Source organism: Oreochromis aureus, linkage group 15 (genome assembly GCF_013358895.1).
Source record: "Oreochromis aureus strain Israel breed Guangdong linkage group 15, ZZ_aureus, whole genome shotgun sequence".
In the NCBI taxonomy this organism is placed as follows: Eukaryota; Metazoa; Chordata; class Actinopteri; order Cichliformes; family Cichlidae; genus Oreochromis; species Oreochromis aureus.
The window spans coordinates 3,941,811-3,960,085 of record NC_052956.1 but is presented as its reverse complement, the minus strand read 5'-3'; the positions used below and the strand labels follow the sequence as shown (position 1 = coordinate 3,960,085).

At 43.6% G+C, this 18,275-nt stretch overlaps 1 protein-coding gene across 6 annotated transcripts in view; it reads left to right on the top strand.

The window, feature by feature from the left end:
- Positions 1 to 18,275, top strand: part of LOC116332312 (kelch-like protein 29) — a 255,737-nt gene that overhangs the window by 198,992 nt on the left and 38,470 nt on the right. For all 6 annotated transcript variants that reach the window (XM_039599416.1, XM_039599414.1, XM_031755229.2 and 3 more), the window contains 2 exons: positions 4,699 to 4,881; positions 8,739 to 8,919. In XM_039599416.1, coding sequence (XP_039455350.1) covers positions 4,699 to 4,881; positions 8,739 to 8,919 — 364 coding nt within the window. The remainder of the gene's footprint in view (positions 1 to 4,698; positions 4,882 to 8,738; positions 8,920 to 18,275) is intronic.

Sequence of the window (18,275 nt, the reverse complement as noted above, 5' to 3'; positions counted from 1 at the left end):
ACTTTGTACTTTTGTGTTTTCGCAGCAACAACTCCACCTCATTGTTAGTCCATTTAAAAAACTCGGTGCTTTTCCTCGACATTTTGCTGCAACATTTCAAAGAGCCGGAAAGTAAATAAACGGCAGACAGAAATGAGGCAGGTCGAATCTTCTTGCGTTTCACGCTTGCGCAGTACTGGAACGTAAGCGTTTTCGGCTGTTTCAATGTGGACACACAACTCTGACAACGACTGAAAACGATAGTGTGGACGCGGACCATTTTCAGACGTATACACCGTTTTCAAATCTATCCGGGCTAGTGTGGACGTAGCCTGAGGATAAGCAGAAGAGAATGGACGGGTGGCATCACAGTGCAGAAAGCCGCTGCAGTACTCTCCAGAATGCCAGGTGTCGCCACTCAGAAAGTATCTCCACATCTGTGCTGATATAAGAGAAAAAGTCGTCAAAGAGTTTTTTTCAGTTTTTTTGCAACGTCTCCCTCTGTATAATCTGGGAATCTCTGAGTTTCTTTACTGATAGATCATTAAAATGGTGAAAAACTGACTCGATTTTACACTCAACCCAGCTCAGCATCATGGCCAAAACATGAGAGGTTATAAAAATTGAGAGGTGCACGGCCTGCAGAAATGGCGGCTAGAGAAAGTGGACATGACGTCAATTTGACGTCAGCTTTGTCGTATGGTGCTATTCACCAGGTACAGCGTGGCGGGTATAAAGGGGCCCTAACAATTTATGGTGACAGATCATTAGCCAGTAAGCGTGCGGTTTTATATCTTACAAAATAGTGAAGATAAAACATGGTATGACCAAGATTTACAAAACAGTCCTTATTTTTAATTTAATATTTGCATAAACCATAAACTCAGCAGAAACATGTTTGCAGTCAGACCACCCCGTGCGCTTCTATGGGACCAGACGTTTTTCTGTAAAACCAGTTTTCGACTTCAGATAGAAACCAGGTTTTAAGGAATTCCCGTGTTGGCTGAAGTTTTACAACCTGGAAGCTACTTCCATGTTTTATAGCTGCCATGGCGCTACTTAGCATTACCCAACCAAACATTGTTATGATGATGTAGGAACACCAACATATGTTTCTCTGTGTATCCTGAATGTTTAAATAAGCGACCTTTAGTAAAAATGCAACTATAGCAGCTCAAAGAGTGAAGTCCAGATCGGGCTGTCAATGGTAGTTTGCATCACCGCTACCACTGATAAGCCATCAAATCTTAAAGATAACTAGCAGGTCCGAACACTGAAGCCAGTGTGGGTCACCGTAAATCTCTTTCTTGTTCATGGCCACCTGAGGACAACACTGTGGTTTCCAAAAGCAGTCAGATTGTAAAGACAGTGACCTCAGTGAGCACTTTTATAATGAAAAAAGACTAAAAGGACTCTCTCGCTACAGTCTACGTGCGTCTGCTCACCTGATACCCGGCCTCGCGTTGATAGCATTGCTATCAATACATGGATAGAGCCGTCCATCCCAGTTTAAACTCTTGTGCAACACTACTTTTGACATAATAGATCTACCTCACCATGTTCTTGGTCCCCACTGGAACCAAAAACAGGAACTGCAACCCCATTTAAAAACCTCCCCTAACCATCCCTGTTCACAAGAGGACTTCCCAAACCAAACTGATCTGATTTAGGTCCAAACCAGATGCAGCTGATATTGTCACTTGTGTTATTTGACAGATAAGAGGACAGAACGTCCAATCAAATAAACACACTCACAAATAAAGCAGTTTGTTACTCAAACCTTGAGTTAAGCTGATGTTTTTATTTCCTTAAATACAGTCAGATGAAAAGTATACCAACAATGTAACAAAAGGTCAGTAACTATCAGGAGAAGGAGGCATTTTCTCCACCAGCAGTCACGGGTATAAACTCTGTCAAGGAAAAAAAAGGAGAGCTGTCAGAACTTGGTTATCCCTTCATCCCCAACCGCTCGTCTCTATCCTTCGATTCTCCATCCCTTCATCCCTCCACCTAACTCGTATCAAACCTCACACTGACTGACAGCCATCCCTGTGAGGCTTCATTGTCTGAGAAAAAACGAACACACACACAGACGCACGCACGCACCAGCCATCTGATCCGATGCCACGACTCCCCGTCAGCGGTTGCCGTACTCGTGTTTCGTTTCTGACAGGCCGGCGTCGGCTTATGCGGGCTTGCGAATGCGTTTGAGGCTTCAGAGGTCAGAGGTGCGCAGCAGCGTCAGCGCCCAGATGTGTACTCTCCCTGACGTGTCTGGCCAAGCAGAAAGCTACCAGGAACAACCCTGCACATGTGCACTAGATGATAATAAAGACCCGAGATGTGCATCCACTTTGGCACGTCGAATCGGCACGTGGAAGCATTTGTTTGTCTTATTAAACTTGAGCTCCCTCGTCATATTTTAGAATTCCAGCTGCAAAAACATACCCGTGATATCAGGAAATTCAGTTTAATACATCGTCCGCATTGTCTTAAGATGCAATTAAATCGAATATGTCTTCCTGAACAATACAAACCTACGTGGATTTTAAAAGAGCCCTTTAAACTGTGCAACACTGATTGATGTGCACACACAAGAAAGAAAATCCCAAATTGGCTCAGGCATAGACACAGAAACTTTGCCAAGTTAATTGAGCCAGTCAATATCAACAAAAGTGAAACGGCTAATAAGATGAAGGCAAAAGGGGATGAAAAGAGATGAAAAATTCAATCCTATAAAGGCGAGGAAAAGAGTCGCACTTTTACAGTCCAGTAAAGTTGCAAAATAACATGTGATCAAGAGAAGTGGAGTAATAGCAACAAACTCATCACGGGGAAGAACTAACAGAATAGTGTCAGTATAATTAATCTGTGTGTGTGTGAAGGTTGGAGGCTCATGAGTGGGAAGACAAAGACTTTTCTTTTTGTTTGGTTTGTTTTTGTTTTGCTTTTTTGGCAAAGAAGCGCCGCTGTAACCGTGACTGTCCTATAAAATTGCGGGCCCATTTACTAACTGATTACCCAGGGTCTGTTGGAGGTCTCGGGGCCGATTGAGGCTTGAAGTCCTGGGCTGTGAAAACAGACCAGCAACGGGAACAAGTTCAAGACAAAATCTTTTTTTTTAAACTGCACTTTTGCAAATCTTTAAAACACATCCAGAGCGGGCGGCAGCGTGCAAAACTCTTACGTCTTCTGCATAATGCCAAAACCTTCATCTCTGCGGTGACACTTTCACAATTTCTTCTCGAGCCATCGCTTTCTTTCGCATCCCATGCGGAGGAGCACATTCTTAAAAACCTCACTGGAAGAGAGCCAGCCGGCTTTAAGCTGTCCACTAAGTCTAAGCTGTATGTCCACGATATGTCTGAGGCAGCGCTTACTGGCTCTGTCTGTTTGCTCAGCTTCAGCAAAGCCCATTGTAGTTTTTGTATCTCCCCCTCTTTTACCCTTGTTCCCCTTCCTAGAGAAAAGCCCTCTGTTTTTACCAGCATTGAAAGAAAAGCGAATTTTAAGAAGAAATAAAAAAGGGAAAAAAAACGATAAGGGGATAATTTTAACAGGAAGAAGCAGAAGGAAAAGACGGCCGCCTGTGGATGTGCCCTGTCGGGAGAGTGCACGCGAGGAGGAGTATCGATCCAAGCAGGTGAACCAGGGGTTCGCCCTAGTTTGGAGTGTATGAAGATTAGCTCTCGCCTCCTGCCTCCACCTTTTCCCCCCTTTTTCCTTCATATTTTTCTCTCCTCTCGCTCAGTCTGTATTCCTCCTTATCATCATCCTCCTCTCCCTCCCTGGCTCGCCTCCCTCTGCCCACCTGCCTGCCTGCTGCTTACAAACACACAGCTCATTTCTGTCTGTCTGCTCGTCGTCTTGCCTGCTCACTGGAACCTGCTGCTGCCGCTGCCGCCGCCGCCGCCAGAGACTGAGGACCTGAGACACGCATGTGGCAGCCTGCCAACCTGTTTGTGTGTTTTGGATCACTGGTGTCTTTATCCACCATCTCCGTGTGTGCGCGTGCGTGTGGATGCCTGAGAGCAGAGATCCGGTGAGCTCTTACAGGGATAATCATTGAACGTGTTTCAAGTATCTTCTTAATCACATAAGGACCGCCTTCACATACAAATGTACACAAATTGATTTTCCTATTCAATCTGCAGTTCTCTTATGGCATGCCAAAGTGGTGCGCGTTTCACTACGAGCGTGTGCGCGCGTGTGCGTGTTTGGGCAGATCTATAGGCAAGCGCCTGTAGTACACGTGGGAAGGAAGAATTTGAGAGCTGGGAGGCAACTAAACGAATGGCAGCACCATCAGTCTTGGTAATTGAGTTAAATTTCAACATTTAAATCAGCAGTTTCCTGCGACCAAGAGGAAACTTTTCTGCTTTGTATTTTGTTTTGTTTTCCGACAAACGTATTGACTCAGAACAAGAAACTTTTTATTTCTTTAGTTTTTATGGCTATCACCTCTCAGTATTCATGTGAAAAATACTTTTTAAAGCAGGCAATGTGTATACTTTATACCTAAAAGCCAGACAGCACGCCACAAAACATGTCTGCTGGTTACCGCTGCACTGAGAGCTTCACAAAGAGCCTTTGGTTCAGTCTTGGCCTCTATTTACTAGTGGAAACCTTTCCTGATGACCTGTTCTCTCCCACCTCTTTCCCTCCTTTATCCACCGCAATCATCCTCCTCCATCCTCCTCCTCCTTCTTTGTCCTCTAGGTGTAGCAGAGGTGATAGTTCTCGTGGGAGGGCGTCAGGCTATCGGGATGAACCAGCGCTCTCTGACAGCAGTCACCTGTTTTAACCCCCAGAACAGTAAGTGGTACCCACTGGCCAGCCTGCCCTTCTACGACCGCGAGTTCTTCAGTGTCATCTCGGCGGGAGACAACATCTACCTGTCAGGTGAGCTAAATTGTCCACTCCAGCAGTATAACTGTGGCATTCCTGTCACAGACATTCAGTGGTGTGGGGCGGGAGATGGAAAAATGATAGAGGGACTTAATAACAGGGCAGTTTTGAAAGGATAATCCTTAAATTTGTAAATAAACTAAACTGTTAAACGTGTAAGTAAACTAAGCTTTTTTTTTTTTCCCCATGAGAGTGTTTTGGGATTACTCGTGTACTTTCCAGCCAGGTTTGATTATGAAGTATTCCCTTGAAATTTAGCCCAATTGCTTCTGGTTGACACAGGATGATTCACAGGTTAAATTATCAGGTCAGGTTTTAGTTCAAAACTGAATTTATGCAAAACTCTTGACCTTAATGGGACACACTCAGCTACTTTTCTTCTATTTATTAATTTTTTTGGCCTTTGTTAGTAAAAAAATTACTAAGCGTGAATTTAATTCTATCATTGTGAGCATGTTTAGCTCATATTGCTATAGACTCTAATCATCCCCCAGCCAGTTCCTCTCATGATTTATTGTGTGGAACAATATTAATTATTGTCAAACGCAGGTAAGGGCAGACTTAATGGACGGTTTTGGGGGGGGGCGGGGGGGGAGTCATTTACACCATCTGTTGAGACGTGCTTTAGTGCCATTAACTGCAACGAGCATGTAATAACAAAAAAAATCCCACCTCGAGTTCAGTTTCAGAGTTCATTTTCCATCTCATCAAATGCAGTGGTCAAATCAACTTAAGCATGTAAACTTCAACTTTTTAATCAGCACAGACGAGCAACAAGGCAAATTGCTGAACTAGACCATATAGTGCTATATAAGCTGCAGGGTACCGGCTTAATGGACCTCGAGGCGAGATTAGAATTCGCATATAAACTCGAGCGGTTTTGTTTCTTGGTTTTTATGACGCAGCCTGTAGCTGTATAAATGCTTATGAGCACATTACGGCGTCAGATTAGGAAAGCCAAACATATGATGTCATAAGTTAAAGACGATCACGATAATGAATCAAAGTTGTCTTCAAAGTTGACATTTGTGACCTCTTTTTATTATAGATGTTTTTCCTCTGTGGCTACTTTGATTTGGCAGTTGAATCTACCCAGGCCGCTGGTCTCTTCTCTGACCTTTTATGAAACAGTTAAAGAGTTTTAAAAGGGTGGCAACCTCAAAGCTTAGTCACGTGTCGCTTTGAAATCCTTGCTCGGCCCTGTGCTGCAGACAACTCAAATGTCTTTTCAGAGGAGTCGTTTTATACAGAATGGGGTTTTTTTTTAAATAGACCTTTTTTCCTCTCTGTCTGGCTCCATAGTTGCTGCAGCGTTCTGCAGTTTATTTTGCTCCATAGTGGCACACTGTGCACTCTGTGACTCCCACAATGAGACACGTTTAGGTTGCTCCTCCACCAGCAGACTGAATTTCTGCCTCCATGGTCCATTTGTGCGAGATTCTCGCACTGTGGAAATGCAACGGGATTTTTTTTTCCTGCATGCACCTTTTTCTCTCCCTCTTTTCATATAAATGTAAATGTGTTTTTGGGCATTGGCACAGGTCTGCATGTATCCTCTGGGAGTCAGACAGCCAGTGGGGAAATCAGGGTTGTTCTAGCCAGCCAATCAACAGGCTCTGGTCTGTAACCGTCCTCGCACTCTGAACAGGGTCACTGAATCACAGCTGGTGTTACATGTCAAATAACACAGCTAAGAGAGCTGCTCTGAAGACAGCTCAAACAAGTACAGTTTTCTTGGCTGGATGACTCAGCAGCAAACAACTTTCTGACGGTTCAAGTTGTCCAAGTCTGCCACTGTTCCTCTTGAGGGCTGAGGGGTACTTCTATACTTTAACTTCCATACTTTAAGAGTGACTTTTATTAAATATAAAGGGCTAAAAATCAAATTCAGAAATAGTTATTTAATCTAAAATTATATTATTTCCATTTCTAATCTAATAGGCGCAGGTGCTGTGCAGGTAAAGGAGCCCCTGTTTGTGCTTTCATCACATCTCATTGATGTTGAATCGCACGAGGAAGCACAGTCACTCTCATTTTCTAGCTTTTGTGACATAACTTTTTCTTTGTGTTTGAGTTGTGAAGATTGAAGAGAGGAGTGGTGGGAAAGGAGACTGAAAACTTTTCTATGGCACCTTTCAGAAAGTTACAAAGTGTTAAAAAATAACAATAAGAAAAAAAATACATGTAATAGAAGTAAAAAGAAACTGCTACATTAGATATAAACTCAATTTCATTTCATTTATTTAGATAGCACCCATTCAACACAACAGTCGCCTCACGGCGCTTTATATTGTAAAATCAGATGACTCCCTGTGAGCAAGCACTTGGTGACAGCGGGAAGGAAAAACTCCCTTTTAACAAGGAAGAAACCTCTGGCAGACCTGCAGTCAGCTGCCATGACCAGTTTGGGGTGAGGGGTGTGTTTGATGTAAAAGAAGTTGGATAAATATAGGCAACTGTGTAATAAAAAGAAGAAACACAATAAAAGTAAATGTTAGCAAAAGATTGAGAAGAGGATACAGAGTTTATCTGGCTCACATCTCTAGGCAGTGAAGTCCACAGTTTGAGGGTCACAGGGCAGCAAAGGTAAAAAGCCGAGGTGTGGATCTCTAGCAGCGGACGGTCTCGTAGGGAGTCGACAGATTGCAGTTATAGGCAGGAGCCGGACCACTGAAGGCTTTTTGAACACGCAGTAAAACCTTAAAATCAATTCTGAAACTCCAGGGTAACCGCTGAAGTGCAGAGAGGATTTCTGTGAGGTGGTTGCTTCGCTTACTGTGTGTTGAAAATCTTGGCAGCAGCATTTTGTAACAGCTGCATTATTTAAATGTTTCACGTGCCGATACCAGAGTAAAGTGCATTGCAGAAGTCAAGTGTAGACGAGACAGAAGCACAGGTGACCTTTTCTAAGTATGCAAGGAAGGAATAACCCGATCTTGGTCAGCTGTCTCAGTTGGCCAAAGCAGCACTAACTTTCCGTCACCTGACCGCTTAAAGACAATAACGCTGTCATAAATAACACCTAGGTTGTGGAGCTCTTTTTGAACATTATTAGATGAGGGACTCAGACTAGCGGAGAGATTATTAAGTGCTACAAGTGTCGGGGACTTCAGGGGGCATTTGCAATTACCTCTAATTTGAGTCGGGAGCAGGAAATTTTTGGACATCCAGTTTTTAATTTAAGCAAAGTAGGACATGATGCATCAACGGCGCCGAGCTTTACTGGGACATACATGTGGGTGTCTGATTTCTCAGGGTTACCATCTGGAAAGCATGTGTATGGTAAATAAACCACTGGGGAACTTCATAGAAATAGAGTCCAAGAGATGGGAGGCACCTTAAAGCACAGCACAGAAGAGCCGGTCCAAGAGATGAGAAATGACGTAAAATCAGGGGTGAATCACTTATGCAACACAGTTCTTCAGGCTGCTGATTAAATACCGGTCCGCTGAGCCGAGGTCAAAGAGAAGATCGATGGTTATTTACTTCTTTGTTGAACACAATTGCGATGAAGCCGGTAGTAAGAGAAAAGCTGACTATCACGTTCTCTTAGGGTTAATAAACATGACAATAATGATGGATGCATGGATGATTTTGATAGTGATGAAATCATCCAGCACCTTCTCACTTTGTTGAAGCACCTGACAGGTCTGGTTTTAACCAGTCATTAATCTTCAGCCCTATAATTGCTACAGCAAAAGTTTCACAAACCCCAGCAGCGACTGATATACACCAAAGCAGAAGATTTAGCCCATTTTTGCTATGACAGAGGAAAACTGAGGTGTTTTTTTTCTAGATCTCTTGATCGCCCTGCTTATCAACTCTAATAAACCTTTTTTTGTGCATTGCAGGTGGCACAGAGTCAGGTGTGATGGTGGCTGATGTGTGGTGCTACATGTCTCTTTTGGACAACTGGAATCTGGTGTCCCGGATGACCGTGGCTCGCTGTCGACACAACAGCCTGGTGTATGACGGCAAGCTGTACACAATCGGCGGACTGGGCGTATCGGGGAACCTGGACCACGTGGAGAGGTAAAAGTCACGCAAAGCACCTCTGTCATGGCTGCCGCGTCAGAGCTTGATCAGCGTGGTCAGTAGGGGGATGCTGAGCAGTACAGTTCAAGCAAATAAATATTCACACTGCACAGAGAAACATGGCAGATGGTGTGGCATGCAGCAGTGCGGTGCAGCATATTGCAAAAGGGGTTGGACAGGTTTCTTAGTGTTTTTTTCCCTTAGAGTAAAAAGGTGCAAAGGAATGAATCTGGGCTGGGGGATATTAAAATGGTCACAGCTGTGAGTGGTGTCGCCGAGCAGCGCTCGCGTTTGTGAGCGGCGCACGAGTGAGACGATTTGCTTTCTGAGATCAGAGCGGCACAATGTGTCTGATTCCATCCACGTCGGCATCGGCACATTACCGAGACTTTATCTGGAAGTCGTACTTTGTGGCCTGTTCAGCTGGGTCTTCTTTTATGGAAACTCTTCAGCATGAAACCAGAAATAGGCGACGTCGTCAAGGAGTATAATGAATCCCTAGTGGCACGGAACATGTGCAGACGTTATCCAGATTTAATAGTTTGATTGATCTCACTTTGACTTTTTTTTTTTTTTACACTGCTCCCTATTTCTTAGTTTACCCTCTAACCTGGGCTGACGAGCATGTTACAAAGCGGGGAGAAGGGGAGGGTTGCCTCCCTTGCTCGACAGAGCAAGATTAACCAAAGCAATCAAAAGAACATTACTGAGTATATTAGAGCAGGCCGCTGTCGCTCATTACCTAGCAGCTCAATTGATCTCCGAAGCTTCTCGCAATGCACAACAGTCCTCCAAATGAAACAGCCTAATTTGATATTTCCCCATAATGCTGCCATACAGTGTCGTTATGACAGGGGGGAGATGGAATATTTGCCCCGTAATGGAAACGCATTTGATTCCTCCGTCTCTGAGCTGCTTAATTTGAGAGCTGCCGATGCATCTAGGGCATTCGAGGCTCCAAAGAAATCACTGTTTCACAGTGCGATGTGCCCGTGCGCGTTTCTCTCTCTGTGCCCTGGTGTGTGTTTTTGTGCAATCATGAGAAGCTTCTGTGAGGCCCACAGCAACTGGACTCAATCATCAGCACCGTGAAACTTTAACCTACTTTGCCTCTCTCCAAGAACGACCAGAGGCCTCCTCTGCTTGTTGTTAGTGCTCCACTGTTGCACTGTAGCAGACTGTGCAAGCTACAGAGAAATAACACACAAACACACACTCACTACACAAAACCAAACAGAACAGCTGAAGTTTGAATAGTTAAAAGGGAAATGCACGGTTTGCGCGCTGAAGCGAGGCATTTGTAGCACGAGGTCAAGGTTGTTTTCTCTGGCCATGTCATATAAACGCCAGCAGGTCTCTGAAGCAATTGTCAAGGCAATCAACGGGCTTGTTTCTAAGCAACCCGGGTTTTAATTTTGTCTCCTTTTAAGACTGTTAAGTGGAACGAGTAACAAAGTCACAAGGTCCAAGGGTTCACTATACTAGGGCCAGAATTCCTATGCTTCTGTTTATGTGTATAAAAAGGGTCGTACATAAAGAACTACCTGAGACAGACTTACCTGAGCCCGTCCCACTAACCCTTGACCGTGACAGCATTTGTTTTGTTGTTTTTTTCGTCTTTTTTGTGTGTTTGTCTTATAACAAAAATGATCTTTTGCTACACAAAGTGCTCTTGCACACTTTTCATTCATTCACATACAGTGGGGTATGCACTGTAAACAGGAAGCAGCTGGGTGCTTCGGGGAAAGACATGTTTTGACTGATAAGACCTAGCCAGGTAGCAAACAGGGTGTCTGTTATCGTTTCCATAAGTCTCCTTTTCTGTCCTGTCTACACATCCACACTGCAGTTTCCAAAAACAGAGTTTTAGGATAAATTTAGAAGCTTTCCAAAAGAAGAAAAAGAAGACGATGTTTTCAGTGACCTGAAACTTCATTTGCATTCAGACAAAGGGCCAGAATGCATTAAAAGAGCTATTTTTAAAAGATACCTGCTTACAGTAGTGGTAAAAAGTCTTGAGCTACTCCTTATTTCTTTACATTTTGCTTCCAGGAAGCCAGACTTTGTTGTCTTGAGCAACAGTTCTTCAGGCTTTCTGACAGGCTTTCTTTAATTTTTTTGTGTTTTAAATTAGAAAATGAAATAATTCATAAATAGGAAAAGCTTGTGTTACATATCACAGTTCTTCCAGTCCATTATTCCTGCCGAAGTAAGGGGAAATATAACAATTACAGAATAAAAAATAAGTTAAAAAGAGTGCAGATCCTCAGGAGCTAATCACGGTCTCCAGCTTTTTGAGTGGGTTTCTTATATTCCTCTTGTTGTGGATGTACCTGATGACATTTTTCCAAAAATGTTCCCTCTCACTTCACACAGTTAGTGGAGGATCACTATAAATACATGTTGCATATTACCTTCATATTTGCTTCCCGTCCTCAGAGGATGGCCATATTCCAGCTTCTGTTTTCTTCTTTTTTACTACAGTATCTCCTCTGTGCCATTACACCTCAATCACCAGCCTTGTCGTTAGCTTTAGGTGTCTATGACCTCGTTGCCAGTTCATCAGTTGCCCTTTCTTCGAACACTTGTAGATACACCTCACATGACCTGCCGTTTTGGAGATGCTGTCACCCCGTCATGTAGCCATCTCTGGCCCTTTTAAAGTATATTTTGTCCATTTTGTCAACTTCAAGAACTGACTGTTCACTTGATGGCTAACACTGTATATCCCACCCATTTATATTTAGTTATTTACTGGTGGATGGTTTATGCTGCAGTGCATCTGTATATCTTTTATATTTTTAAAGTTTCTGCATGGGTTTTGTTTTGTTTTAAACGATCTTAATGATTTCCAATCAAAATGTGCTATTTCTATAGTCGTGTAATTTTCTGATTGGGCGTGTTGACATCTTTGTCGTCAGTGTTGTTGATTAAAAGGTTGATTAACCAACTGGCAGATATTTGCAGTGTGAGCTGCATCCACATTTCTGAAGACTGGGACATCTAGCTATATTCACTGCAAAGTAATTACTGAAGAACAATAGAGGTAATATAAAGATTATAAGTAAAAGTAATAATAATAATATTAATAATAGTTAATATGTCCAATAAAAGGAGTGAATGGTGATACAGCTCACTCGTCCATAAGAGTGTTCATATTTAAGCCACATTATAAACACCTTTCAGCAGTTTTCCTGTCACTTAGAGAAAACTCTGCTTTAAATAGTCTGAGCTGTAAGACCTGTTCAGGAACCACATATCACTTCTGAGTATAATTTGTCTTTAGTGGAAAGTGAAGTAATGAAGGAATAATGTGATAACAAAGACATTTTAATTAGTCGCTTTGTCATGCACTACTAAAAGTACATCACTGAGTCTTACTGTCAGCTGATTAATTTCACTTATTAACAACAACTTCACAAAAACGCCTGTATCCCGCCTGAAGCTAGACCTCACGGCTGTGCTGGAGAACTTAAAAAGCAACATGATTTACAGTCATGTGAAAAGCAGTTTTCACAGGATCGACGCAGTCCTGTGAAAAACTAACTTCACTCATTTCAGTAGCTCGTAGAACCGCCTTTATCGGCAATAACTTGAAGTACTCATTTTCTGTATCAGTCTCTCACATTGTTGTGGAGGAATTTTGGCCTCCTCTTTGTTACAGTGTTGCTTTGTTCATCGAGAGCACAGTCCTCCAAAGTATTCAATTCCAGTTAAGTTCTGCTCTTTGACTGGACCGTTATAAAACGTTGATTCTTCTCTTTCTCAGTTATTCTGTTGTAAATTTACTGCTGTGCTTGGTGTCATTGTCCTGCTGCATGACTCAGTTTCAGACAAACTTTAGCTCTCGGACAGATGGCCTCATGTTAGTGTCTAGATTACTTCGGTGTGCAGAGAGGTTCATGGCTGATTGGAAGGTGCCCAGGTCGCAAAACAAACCCAAACATCATCCTTGCACCACCGCGCTTGACAGTTGGTATAAGGTTTTTGGTCTCATCTGTCCAAAGAACAGTCCAAACACTGTTGCAGAAGTCTTGAGGTTTGCTCACGTACACATTTGCAAAACTAAGCTTCGCTGTCACGTTTTTTTAGAGAGAAGAGGCTTTCTCTTGTCAACCCTTCCAAATAAGCCTAATTTTTTTGGTCTTTTTCAAATTGTACTGTCATGATTTTTAAGATTTAACATGCTAACTGAGGTCTCTGACTCTGAGATGGAACTTTTATTCTGCTTTGTTGTTACACCTCAGCTGTAAAAGGGTGATGGGGTATTTTCTTCACCTTGCTTAGTAAAACCTCACATGAGTTTGAATCTCAGTGACTTTGACCTCAAGCTTAGATACAACACCTGAATGCTCAAGACCAACAAACTTCCAACACTTCTGCTTTTACAGAGGTGCTCAACATCTGCCTTCTGCTTACCCTCATGATTCCTATGGAAACAGTAAAGATGTTTTCCCGTGACGATGTCCTCTAATTCTGAAATAAGAAGTAAGCACACAGGAGAAAACTGAATCCCTTAGCATTAAATACACTGTAATCCATTTCATTAGCGTTGTGCTGCAACAGGATTACAACTTCTATTTTAACCAGTAGCTCATAGTATTAGCAATATTAATAATATTAGCAAAAACTAGGTTTACAATAAGACTTCTGATGTAGAACTGCTACACAGTCCTGTAGCTCTTATAATCAGGCTGTAATTGCCACTTGTGGCGATTCTTTAACAAAAGTTCTGATGCGTTCTTCTCACTTGAATTTCACGTGAGTCGTGAAACGCAGGCTTTGAGTTTGTTATCACGAGTCGACGAGGCTCGAGAAGCCGCACGGTAACAGACAGCCCGCTAAATGTGTTTTTCAAAGTTCTTAATACTTTCTTAAAATGCTTAAACAATGTGAAAGAAACTGTGTGGGGGCAAGTTTTGGAGCTTAATACTGCAGCTTTGTTTTGCAGAGGAAGGATGAGCAATTTCAAAGATTAAGGAGGATTTGTGAACAACAGGCAGCTGGTCTGTCAAATCAACTCAAAAGACAGATGCTATAAGTCATACACAGTCTCAACAGCTTGGTGAGGAGCTTGACAGATTAACAACAGCAGTTTCATAAGACTCATAAACAGGATTCTAATTCTTCAAATTGCTTTTTAAAAAAAAAACAAGGTGCAGGCCAGAGGCACCATTAGAAAGATTAATTCCTCTGAAAATTCAAGTTGACATAAAAAAATTTATTTCCACTGTAAAAGCAGTAAAACTGGGCTTTTTTGAGCTTTTGAACTTACATGAAGACCTCCACAGTTCAAACAAGCCTATCTCGCGTGCTACATCGTGGTTGGAGGGGGTGTGTGGGGGCACTTAAAATGTGATATTTTAATAGAGTTTACAAATGAATTATTGCATTTGTCTCACAGGCCAGGAAATGATACAGCTGAAGATTATTCAGATCATTTCCAGGCCATTTCTGAAAGCATTTGTTCCTCTCTGCTTTGATAAATGAGCTCCATTAACTGCTGATCCTTGATTTTTGCAGCTAACCACTAGATTTGGCAGGTGTGGCCCTGCTGTGAGTCGCAGTTGGCTCTACTGCAGCTCAGTAACTGTGGGGCCAAAACTCCAAAGATAGTAGAGACTTCAACGGGGAGGCAGCCAGTCCGCAGCAGGACTAAATCCTGGCTGCTGGAGATAAGGTAGCTGTTACTCAAACACTTTTTTTTTCTTGCCTCTGCAAGGAAGAAGAACTGCACACATCTGAAGTACACTTGTAATATGGAGAGTTAATAACATTCAGAAATCATTAGTCAGTGTATGTGAATAGCTGCCTTGTTTGATATGCAGATGGCTGGTGGGGATTGTATGTGAAGGCTGCAGAATGGCACGAAACGATGCGACAGCAAGAGCTGATTTGCTCCACTCGTAGACTGATTGATGCAGAGATTGTTTACACACGCAGCCAGTCTTTTTTCATTATGCATGAGTCTGCGTTTCTGCCTGCGCTTGTGTGTTCCTTGAGTATATGTACATATGTATGCACACATGTGTGTGTGTGTGTTTATTTGTTTGTCTGCATATGATGTATCATCCAGCAACAGCCAAGGTCTCTCACCTTCCAGCTCAGGCTCTGAACACTCTGACACATCATTTGCAGTCCGTCCTCTTTCCCTGCGCTCCCCATCTCCCCATCCATCTCACTGAGGGTTTCACGCTCCTAACCGTGAAATTCACCCACATTCACAATTATGTCTTCAATCAGAGCCATCTCAAAGCTAGTAGGATAAAGCCTTTCCTTGGGAACGGCAGGAGGTCCAAATCAACACTCAGAGGACTGAGCTGGCTTATTCCTTTCTCTGCTATCTGCGCTAATGACTGACAGACTTTTAGAGGTGGGAGCCATTGAGTTCGGGAGGCTTTTAACTTGCAATCAGGTATCCCGGGCCCGCATGCTCCTTAGCATGTTGATCCTTTGGCAAACCAAAATGATTGCAGACATTGAATAATTCATGGCTGTCTAATAATGTGTCAATCACGGATGGTTTTGTTTTATTTATCACGCACTATGAACAGGTTTGTGCGTCCTCCAAGCTCTATTGCAAGTTAATATTGCATGAAGACTGCCAGCAACATGACGCTGAGTACAGCAACTAGCTTTTCTCATCAGGGATGTTGTGTTGTTTGGCTAAACAAGTCTGAAGGAGAGAGGAGGCTTTTTTTAATAGCTTTTCAAAATAAAATGACCTTTTAAATTGTGCATGCGCCTGTAAAATCTGCAGTGAAAGAGCTCCATTGTTCGTATCTTGTTTTTCAGGTTCATTAACATTTGTTGTGCTGTAAAAGAAACATCGCCGCACTTCACCTACGTGTGTGTGTGTGTGTGTGTGTGTGTGTGTGTGTGTGAGAGAGAGAGAGATTATTCAGACGTCAGTCACTGAGCACCGAAGGTCAGCACTGCGTTTTCTCCCATCTCCATGAAGGGTGCCGAGCTCCTCTAGTGCAGTCAACCTTGGTTTGACTCAACCACTGTCTTTTTCCTACCCTTGATAAAAATCCTCCTCCTTCTATTTTAAGTTTGACTTTTTCCATTAAGTGCCGCTATTCTTTCGACCAGCATAATGGGGCATTTCAAGAATGTTGGCTTAGTCTGGCACAGGAGGCAAATTGTAACGCCTCGACAACCTTACAGAGGAGTGCTGAATAGCTCTTGGGAAATTTCATCAACTCGAGCATGACCAAGAACATACAGTGAGATGGAGACCCCAGCGGGAGGTTTTATCATACCTCACACTGAACACAGTTTAAGTCTTCTGTGAACTGACAAGTCCCTTAAATACTTGATGTCCCCGGGAAAAAGGTCCTCTCTTCTGCATCCTGCTCTGCAGAAGGAGGCTTCGGCTGCTGTTTGAGTCACAGTCAGGCAGGGTTTCCCCCACATGAGCCGACGCTAACAAAAACGTGTTCTTTTGTTTTTGCAAGGCTCCGATCTGTTCACATTTTCTCACACATCCTGCAACCTACATTTTAGCTCTTACTCTCAGGATGCAGATGCACTGCAAGCACGCTCATTCCATGTAAATACAGACAAGCTGGATTCGGGTACAGGGACTTGGGAGATGGAGGTCCTCCTTTGTCCGTTTTAGCTTCCTGCCCAACAGCACTCTCTTTTGGAGATTTTGGGGAAATAACCAGCAGGGTAATGATGCTAATAACAACAGAGCGTCCTGCAGCTTCGCAGCCCCAGGCATTCAGGACCCTGCGGTGAAGCAGGCAGGAAAGAAGGGAGGAGAGAGACAGAAGAGGAACGAGCCGAAAAGAGTTTAGCAGTGCAGCGCCAACGGGAGAAGATGAGAGGGGAGTGTAGACGCAGCAGCCCCAGGTGGGCCTATGAGCGCTGCACCATCAGTCACAGTGGAACCAATGGGCTTGTGTGAAGAAACCCTCAGTCTGCTCTCCCGGACCCTCCAGCCTCTGCACAGAAATAATGAACTGACGGGCTGCTGCGTCTCCTATACGTCCGCGTGCGTGTTGCTGTGTGGCTCTGTTTCTGCATACTGGGTCAGACGGCGCCTGGGGCTAGTTTTGGATGGGGGTGGGCCGACGGTGTGGGTTGAGGGGGTGCAACCACGCGGCGTGCCACTGTGGTCGAAGGGGAGACAACGGGCTCCCAGAGCCCCCTTGCTGAGGCAGTTTCCCCCCTGCAGCGCAAATCCCCGCTCCTCAGGATTAACCAACTTCACAGCGCATTGCCCCTACTGCACATCGGCTCAAACTTCAGCCTCACCCCTCCATTCACGCTCAAACACAAGCCCTCATGGCCCCTCTGTGGTACCCGTGACCCCTTCCCAAAGGGTCGCTATGGATTTTCTTCTTCTCATGACTCTCCCTGTTCCCATGCATGCAGTAGCTCATTTATAACAGACACTGTTTACTTGAAGAGTTCACTGTGTTTTTGCTCAGATTTAATTCCAGAACAGCAGGAAAATCTATTTGCATACAGCTTAGCTTTCTGGAGTGAAATTTGACTGCATTACCACCAATTGTGGGGTTTTTTGTTGCTTTTGTTTTTTGTCTTTTAAGTAAATTAATCACTTTGTTAGGTGCTAATTCAGCTTCTCAAATGTGGAAGTTATACCTGCATGTATTCAGTTTTTGTACACAAACAGGCCTTTGGCAATGTTTTTCTAGATGTTTGCAGAAAGGTTCATTTTCCTATTTACAGTGTTCTGCGTGTACACAGTCATTTTCCAGCTCTGTGGAAGTACTTTGCTGTATTTTTCAGGCTCTGGGAAAAAAAAAAAGCAAGGGAGACCAAATCAGGCAGATCATCACATCTCTCTCATATTTCTCCCTCTCCGTGCCTCCTCCTCCCCCCTTACGGTTTCCACTTTTAACTGCAATCTCCAGCCTCTTCTGCACCTTGTGTCCCATTGCTCTCTCTGTCTCTTTACAGTGCTGATTAGGTGGGCAGGAAGATGATGGGTGTATTTGGGGCCTTCGAGGCCGGCGATGTCGTATCTGTCTGACATGCTCGAGCAAAGACAGTGTCTCCTCTTCATTGTCTTCTAATGGGGCACCGGGGTCTCTGAGACATGGAGGTAAATGGCGCATTGCGTGTGTGTACGTGCGTGCACATGCGTGCACATGCGCGTGTGTGCATGACAGTTACAGAGAAACATTGGTGAATGGTGGCAGGTGTGCCCGAGGATGGTATTAGGGAAAGGCATGAGGAAGACTGCAGGTAATGAGTAGTACGAGCTGTATGTGCTTCTGCCTCACTGATAAACGATGGTCTGGCACTTTGGACAATTTTCAGCCTTTACCAACAGGCGAGCCATTTTTCTCTCACCTTTTTTTGCTCCTGTGCTTTTT